Source organism: Patiria miniata, unplaced genomic scaffold, assembly GCF_015706575.1.
Source record: "Patiria miniata isolate m_02_andy unplaced genomic scaffold, ASM1570657v1 HiC_scaffold_23, whole genome shotgun sequence".
Lineage (NCBI taxonomy): Eukaryota > Metazoa > Echinodermata > Asteroidea > Valvatida > Asterinidae > Patiria > Patiria miniata.
In genome coordinates this window covers 6,983,463-6,992,671 of record NW_024037062.1, presented here as the reverse complement: position 1 = coordinate 6,992,671, position 9,209 = coordinate 6,983,463, and the positions used below count along the sequence as shown (strand labels likewise).

Genomic DNA, 9,209 nt, shown 5'->3' with positions numbered 1-9,209 from the left:
TATGTAACGAAACAACAACTAATCCCTGAAAACACAATAACCACAGCAAAACCCCCAAATTCTGGTAACGGTTTTGTGCCAAAGCATGAAGCTTCTGCGGAAAATATGTTGCTACCTGACGCCACTTTTTTCTTCATATATCATCTCAATGAAGGTCATTCACTGCAAAATGATGATAAGACATGAATCTGGCTCTGAGGAAATACTTAGAAAATGTTCTTGACTCTCCATAGACTTTGTACACAATCGCGGAAGTGGCATCAGGTTGCAACATTTTTTCCGCTTCTGCCGTGAATGACATCCGCGCAGTTTACAAACCCAAGCACATGCAGACATGCATAGTGATTCATATTGTGCTACAGTCTTAAGGAAATTGTGCCTCGAAATTGATCATAAGATGGACAGAGGCTGGTGAAAATCATGCCTTTATGGGAGCAACAAACAACACTGTCCAGAAAAGGGAAATTTCCTTGTCTTATTCTCTTTTGAAAGTGCTATGCAATATAAATAGACCATTATCATGTTGCGGCCATCTTGATTTTTTTCCCATTCAAATCAACGTAACCAACATGAGGCTGGAAGGAAAAATGGCCTGGTCCTTTTTGCACAAAAAAAACATCATTCAGTACTGTTATTGGATACAGGGAGCATGACTGAAATGGTGGCAGCATGATGAAGGTCTATATGGTTCCTTTTTGAAATTCTTAGCAAACTATACAACTCATTGTTATAATTTACTCGTCTTTCACATGAGCACGTAGGTCTATGATGAATTTTTCAAAGAAGTATGAAATACTTGTACAAAACACACCTTATTTTTGTAAATTATGTAATTCACTGATTCTTTTTTAACCGATATTTATGTATACATGTATATTTGTATTTGTATTTGTTAAGAAATTCAACTGAAAAGAATATTGTTGAATAAGTAAATGTCTAAGAATAAGTAACCAGAACACAGCATTGTCTGAAATTAACCTTTAGTTAGTTTAGTTTAAACCCAGAAATAAACAAAGGAATTTTTATTGAATTTGTAATAAAAAAGTTTAAGCTATCTTCTGCAGTACGGTATTAATCATTTGACACATTTTTGTATGTGAAGCTGATATATTTTTTGTACGGGAACATTTTGCAGATTTCCTAAAATCCAAAGGGATTTTCCATTCTATTAAGAAAACACTCACCTCTGTTTACCTACATTTGCATATAAGCGCAAATGTAGGTAAACAGAGGTGAGATGTTTTCTGTAATGCCGGGAATTCCTAAAATCCAAAGGGATTTTCCATTCTAGTAAGAAAACACTCATCTCTGTTTACCTACATTTGCGCTGATATGCAAATGTAGGTAAACAGAGGTGAGATGATTTCTGTAATGGAAATTATTTTTTAATGGTACAGTTTTTATACTTTTGAATACATAATTAAAAAATACATACATCAACAAATGAAGATGCTACAGCTGACTGTATTTGCCTTATATCTGTAATACTTATGTTTTGTTTATGTTGTGAAATTCATTGTAAATCTAACTGGATTTTGTTAGTACTGAAAACAAATAACATGGCGGGAAAAGTTGCCAAACCGTTTCATTTTTAAAAAATAAAATGCACACTGCTTGCAACAACTGTTCGTTTGAAAAAAAAACTAATTACATTGTAAACCATTACCATCATTAAAAAAAGAAGGCCCCCTAGAAAATGGTTTCCCCACCACAAAAAACAACAACATGGCACTTCCACAAAAAAACCTTCCATGCCAGTGCAGTACCATCATGTTGTAAGGGTTACGCCTCTATGTTCCGACACCCCTATGTTCCGACTGCACATATTCCTATTTCTAACCCTAACCCCAACCCTAACCCTAATCCTAACCCTAACCGGGAGTAACACAATCTAGGTTGTCGGAACATAGGGGTGTCGGAACAGAGCATGCAGTCACCGTTGTTAGTCAACAGCCAACATCCTTTGATCTCTTTGGCACAAATTTACCCCTTGATAATAAAAAGTCATTTTGTCAGTGATGAGGAAAAGGGACAATTGACCTTATGTGTTGAGGGTCAAGTGCATAACCCCCCCCCCCTCCTCCAGCCGATGATTTCATGTTATATTATAGTCAGGGGTGTGAAATCTCAGCTTTAAAGCTGATTTCAGCTTTTTTTGTTTTGGATTTCAGCTTTTTTCCCTCACTTGCTGTGTACAAAAGAATAGGAGATTTCCAAAGTTCAGCTTTTTTACACCTTTTTCAGCTGTTTTCAGCTATTTTCATCAGTGGTCACTCACACCCCTGCAGTGGCGTAGCCACGGGGGGCGTGGGGGGGGGGGGGGGCAACAGCCCCCCATGAAACCTTGTCGCCCCCAGTCGGCCCCCCCCCCCCCACTGAGATTTTGAGTTTCTAAAAAAATTATCATTGATCTACATGACGCCCCCCCCCCCCATGAAATGTTCCAGCCCCCCAGCGCCCCCGCCACTGAAAAATTCCTGGCTACGCCACTTCACCCCTGTATTATACAGGGGTGTAGTGGCGTGGTATAGTAAAATGGTACAAAACGATGCTAAAATACCTGATTTTATTCTCAAATTGCCTTAGAATGCAGGAGAGAAAGCATCAGAGATTTCAAAAGGTAGGGGGCGTGCCCTCCCGCGCTTCACTCAACCCCCCCCCCCCCACCCCCACCCTCCAAAGCTAGATCCCCCCTGCAGATATCTTAGAGGGTGTTTTTGGTTATTTTCATTTGGTTACAATTAAAGCACACACAAGGCTCTGCCCCCAGTGCCTTTGCGCATACGTGTAGGTCTATTAATGGAAGTAAAGAAACGCCCCGCCCACTTCATTAAAACGGGCTTATACATACATGCCGGTTGCAGAGCCATTTATAAATACAGCTCTGGCCGGCCACGCCCCCACTTGGCACTCGCACTCTGCCGTGTCATGGCTGCAGCTGGCTAGCGGCTAGCAGATTTTACACACGCGCCAACGGAAGCGGCTGCAGCCACTTTCCATAGACCCGTGTGTTCTGTCCAGCCATAGCCAAGTAATTCAGACGCGGCTAAGTTATCAATGAGACCGAGGTTGACGATATGTACCACGTGACGCATAAGCCAATAGCATTGTACAGCATTTTAACATCTGAGAATGAGGTTACGCGTACGACATGTATACGATGTACGACGTATGGTGACCGTTTTAGCCGATCTTCGGCTAACTTTGACAGCATTTTGTAAAAAAAACCCGAGTTTGACAAAATTTGACAGAATGGATTTTTTGGCAGATTTCTTGCAGATTTCTGCAAAAAAATGGTTATTAAAGATATAGTCCATCATTTGTAATTTGTGCATTTTTTTCGTTTGAAGCAACAAAAGTATTCAAAATCTAATGAAGGATACTAAACAACTAACCTGATGAAGTTTCAGCTCAGCTTCAGCTGTATATTCCGAGAAAAACAACATTCTAGGATCTCAATTTCAAATCAAAAGTTGCTGAATCATGTTTTGAATTGTTTTGAATTGCAGCCATACGCAATGTCGTGCACTGATCTGACGAATTATAGCAACCGCGCGCGCGTGTGCGTCGTGCCAATGCTTGCGCGCGCTGCGCTGAATAACAAAACGAACTACTAATTTAAATTTTCCTAAGGTGCGTCTTAAGACGCACCGTTGGATAGGCCTTCTTTCGTTGATTACTTCAAAATGATAGCTTGCCAGAAAGATTAATTTCACAGGGAGTTTAGTCCACTTACTATCTTTCAACCAAGTATGTTTTTCAACAATAATACGCCAGTTACTTCTTCGGATGGCTGCAAATCATGATGGACTATAGCTTTAACAGAAAAACAGCAAACTTGAAAAAAAGTGTACATTTGTTTAAAAAAAGCTTCAATCCTTTCAAACAAACCCTTGCATAATGGGACATGTTCTAGGTAGGTGCTGAGGTTTACTGGGAAATGGACCGTCGTGGCCCGATCCGCATTTTGCCCGAAATTTACCAATAATTTCACCACATCTTTATGTGATTAGATTGTTTATTATGTAATTTGAATCTTAATTAAGGCAATACCACCAATCTGCATGTCATTTTAAGTGTTTAAAGTGTATTTGGAGTAATTCTGGGGAATTTGGCAGATTTTTGATAAAGCTGACAGATTTTTGATGTGCATTTAGCAGAATTTGGCTCTGACCTTACGGTCACCGTCACGACGGATCAAGAGGATACGGATAGAGCGCGCATAGAGCAAGGAATGGGAGGAGTGCAGTGACGAGAATCTCGTTCAGTCGATTGCAATTTATCACAGAAGTCAGAAGTCAGTGACTTTCAGCGATCGCAACATCGTCGAACTTCCACAGAGTATCAGTGAACCAGTGTAATTATCTCAAGCAAGAAATACAATCTGCAACATTCCAGTGCATTGGAAATGTGAGGCCTTCCTTCCGCATTGCTATTGCATCACATCATCGATTGAATAGCACGTACACGGCGTAGGCTACATGCAACTGCTCAGCACTTGCGAAATTGCGGGATTTCCCGACCCATTTACCGCTTGAATCTGCTTTTATTCCGAGAAAACAATTGATGGACCCCACACAAGATTCACCATAGTAACTGCCAGTGCTGGTACCATTGTCATTTTCCTTGACATTGTGGTGTTGTGAAATCAGCGAGTCAGCGCGCTTGGTGTAATTTCACGCCGCGTGATTCCAGCGCGGACAACAACAGAATCGACGCCGGCTGAACGCGTCGATCGTCGGCGGCAGTTTCGACGAGTGAGTTCCGTTCCAGCGTGAAACTGGAGCGACCGAGGCACTTTAGCCTTTTATTGAGACAATATTTTGGAACTTTCGGCTTCGTGCCGGATAGGACTAACCGCAGAGAGCGGAGTGGAGAGCCAGAATGCACCGATTTAAGACATTGTTGACGTTGGGTCAACTCCGGACAGGTAGTTTCAGGACGTTAGGGGGGCCGGGTTTGACCGGCCAGGGACGCCAGGCGCGGCGGGCTTATGTCTCGCCTGTGGCCGCTGAGCCCTTTCTGAGCGGCAGCAGCTCAAACTATGTGGAAGAAATGTACCAATCTTGGCTGGAGGATCCCAAATCGGTGCATAAGGTGAGCCGGGACGATCTGGATACAAGATGGGTGGTTTGATTGTTTATAGGCGTATGCCTACATCATGTTCAATTTTTTAGTTTACTTTTTTGTATTTTTTTTGTTATTATTAATATTATGAAGATCTGCACTAGGTTTGTGCGCTGGAAAATTTGTTGGAAAAAATGTTGCAATCTGACGCCACTTTTTTCTTCATCATATCATCTCAATGAAGGTCCCGAATTCATTGCAAAAATTATGATAATAGTATTAAGACATGAATCTGGAACTGAGAAACATTTCCAATTTTGTTCGGAAATACTGTTTTCTACGGAAGTCAACCATTGTGCATGCGTCAGTTGTCAACCGAATGGTTCTCAGACTTTACTTCTCTTTACATTATTTACTGAGTTATAATTTTGGATCAGAAAGAAAACTAGAAAATTAAATCTGCCGGAGTAAAACAATTAACTAATGCCTGACTTTCAGTGCAAAGCAAATTCGTTCCTGAAGGTAATGGCAAACGTCACAATGAAACTCCAATGGATAACGTCATAAAATTTGCCAGGCCTTTAGAAGGACTTCTTTGCACACAGGGCAAATTTGTTATCACTGGTTGCTGGGTGCCAGCATATACATGTAGGCCCTACACCCTTCTACGATCGTAGTGGTGCGATAGTTTGCGCTTACGAATGGAGATTGTGAGTTGTACAAATCGTCCCACAGTGCACAGTTCTGGTTTGTTAAAGCATTTACATGTAGAAGCTTTAACCCTAACTCCCTAGGCCTTTTTGCTAGGATGTAGCCTCAATCCTGCAAAATCCTCCAATTGGCCTCATGGAAAAATAGCATATAGTCTCAATCCTGCAAATTCCTCCATTATTTCTTGAATATGGTCCATGGAGGGGTGACCACTGCCTGAATCCTGCAAAATCCTCCGGCTATGACTCTCAATAGGCTGAGGCAGAGGCACTGACATCCTGGAGCAGTGCAGAGGATTTCAAGTATAATCAAGGACTAAATTTATGCATGGCTGAGCATAAACAACACAAGGTCCGGCCCAAGACCTTGACACAGTGCGTACTCCGAAATCCGCATCGCACTTTTGCCATGTAACCTCAATCCTGCAAAATCCTCCAATTTGCAAAAAGGATTTTGGAGGATTTTAATGAGAGTTTGATCAACTGCAAAACATTTCTCATGGAGCCTGTCTGTACTTTTGGGTGGGGGGGGGGGGAGTAATCACTATAGAATGTTGGGCAAACACTACCTCACCTCTGGAAGACGCGGAGTTGTGGTTACGCGCATGTAGACCAGAGTTCTGACCTCTTATCACAGGTGGGGAGGATCAACAGGCAACAGCCTCGTGCAATATGCATCTTGGCTGTATCGCCTCCCCTATTATAGTTGGATTGGCCTACTTCTGCACACCGATGTGTTACGCGTAAGTTAAAGCAGCATAGAGACGATATAGAGTACTGAAGTGTGCCGCATATTCTGTTCCACGTGCACAGCTTTAAAGTGTGTGAAGACATCCGTGCGCGAACCAGAGTGAACCAGAACAATGACAGCTAACATCACACTTTGGTACTTTATTGGTAGGCCTATGCCAGTAGACATTTAAATTAGGTTGACCCACTACGTCATATTGCAATCTGACAATCTACATGCTGGCTGGTGTCAGACTCTAAATGGCCCGCTATTTTGAGTCTGTGTTCAGACTTGCATCCCAGGGTTACCGTGTAGGTCTTTTGTGTGCCTGGTAAAGAACAGTATCTGACCCATAGCAGTCGTTCATGTACCGGTATACATGTGTCCTCTGCGCATACACGTACAACTGTGCATTCTTTCTTGCGTAAGTCGCACTGTGCAACTGTCATGAAATGTGTCATAACGGAAAGAATGTTGCAACCTGACGCCGCTCTTTCTTCATGTATCATCTCAGTAAATTTCAGTCATTGCAAAAAATGTTGAAAAGACATGAATCTGGGACTGAGAAATATTTTCCAATTTTGTTAGGAAATACAACTGTACTAAGAAAATTTCTTGACTTTCCACAACCGCTGAAGTGGCGTCTGGATGTTCTTTCCATCAATAACCATAGAGCTAGTGCTAAATCGCTGATGTACAAAGTAAAAAAGTCTCTATATGCACACACAGTTGTAATCAAATTGGGGGGGGGGGGGATATTAACAATCAGCCCCCCCCCCCCCCCATCTAGCAGTGAGGTTAAAAAAAAGAGTCAGTTAGGCCAGAAAAAAAAAGACTTCGGTTTCTGGTATGGAGCTTGCCCCAAAAGTGGTGCGGCTGTGGCTGTTTTTTTTGTTTTTTGTTTCCTTTTTTTCCTCCAAATGTCGGCTGATGACTGCAAATGGTGCCCGACTAAATTGAGTGCGAAATGTATGGGAGCCAGGAGAGGCCACATAAAGCTAATACTCAATCGTAACCCCTTCTAAAAACACATTAAAATTGTGCCGCCGCAGGATTCCAGTCATACCAGTGAGTTTGGCGGTTTGTAGACATCATCTTACATTGGAAAAAAAACCTTTTAAATTTTGCCGATGCGCATGGCTACGGCGACGCGCGCATACCAGAAACCGGAGATTTTTTTTTTGGCCTTAGGGGTTACGCATGGAAGTTGAAAGGGCAAGGATGTTTACAATGTAGTTAACCAGGCCATGCATGACGTGAGCACACAGCATTGCCAGCAGGTTTTCTTGCTGTAAAAAGGCTTCTTTGTCAAAAGTTATTCATGTCGGCATGATTGAGCTATGAATAGGAATATCACCTATCCACTGCTACCTTTTCAGCATGTTCAGGGGTACATGTACATGTACATGTACACGTGTAATAACCATGTATGTGTAATACTATAAGTTATCCCGCGAGAGAGTGCGAGTGGATCACAAAATAATGTAGTGTTTCTGTGTCCCACATACCACGAGGCCAATGTGGGACACAGACACACTACATTTTCCGTGTTCCACAAGCGCGAGCGCGATAATGAATGCATCTTCAAGCAAACTTGACGCACAGTAAAGACGGAACTAGCACGCTTGACGTGAACCTTTTAGTGGTTTAGTGCTTGCCGCTGGAATGCCGTACGCATCTTGGAATAGCGCATCAAGGTGCAATAAGGACACTGTTGTTGACATGGATCGACCAATCAGGATCGAGGATACAAGTTTGCTTGAAGATAAAGTGTATTATCATTCAAACATGGCAGTGTGGGGAGAGACCAAGTTCTGAAGATTACAAAACACATTTAAGTTTTTATAACATTTTATTTGAATCAATGCCAAAAGGCCACTCATCTACAGTGCATGTATGTAAACATGCAAGCCTGACTATGAACTTGTTTTTGTTGTTTTGTGCCTGTACACATTGTTTGCAGTGAATCAGTTCTGTGATAGCAGAGTTCATGGTAATAGTCCTTCCGGAAACAATTTACCTATCGCGGTAGAATCTCGTTAGAATTGCGTTAACGCAGCTTGTGAAATATTGTCCAATTACATGGACGCAGAACGCGCAAAATCTGAGACAAACAAAACTTAGTGCACGTGCACAAATTCCATGTAGCGTTGTCTAAGGGGCGTGGCTAACTTACAAACGGCAATAGGTCAATTAATAGGGCCAAAGCTCAAGGTACAGTTAGCTTGTAAACAGTACATGTCTAGCAAGAACATTGACAAACAAATCAAAATTTATCTATCACCCACTACCCTGTTGATATTGGCTGAATCACATTATTTCAATGTTCCAAAATATTAGCTTTTCTCAGAGTTAACAAGAACGAACCTTCCTGAACAAATGTGATCAGCAGGACAAAAGCTCAAGGTACAGCCGATTACACATACATTGTACATGTACATGTACTACCTAGACACTGCTAGATATCTAACAGGAATATTTACAAAAAAACCTCATTATGAATTTACTTGTTGAATTGATCAAACACCCATGACCCTGTTGATAATGTAGCTGCAGAGCCTGAATCGCATTTAATAATAATATTCAACAACAAATTGGTTTTTTTTTTATCTGGTTGAAGTGGGCAGAGTACAACTGAGTTGTTGTTCCAGCTGTTTGTTTTTACCGTGCTCTATCAGCAGTCGTTTAGCTGGATAAAGTGC

The 9,209-nt window shown here is 41.7% G+C and overlaps 1 protein-coding gene across 2 annotated transcripts in view; it reads left to right on the top strand.

Moving 5' to 3' along the window:
* Window positions 1-4,198: 4,198 nt before the first annotated feature.
* Window positions 4,199-9,209, top strand: part of LOC119731274 (2-oxoglutarate dehydrogenase, mitochondrial-like) — a 75,837-nt gene continuing 70,826 nt past the window's right edge. For both annotated transcript variants that reach the window (XM_038204405.1, XM_038204406.1), the window contains exon 1: window positions 4,199-5,097. In XM_038204405.1, coding sequence (XP_038060333.1) covers window positions 4,885-5,097 — 213 coding nt within the window. In that variant the 5' untranslated portion in view covers window positions 4,199-4,884. The remainder of the gene's footprint in view (window positions 5,098-9,209) is intronic.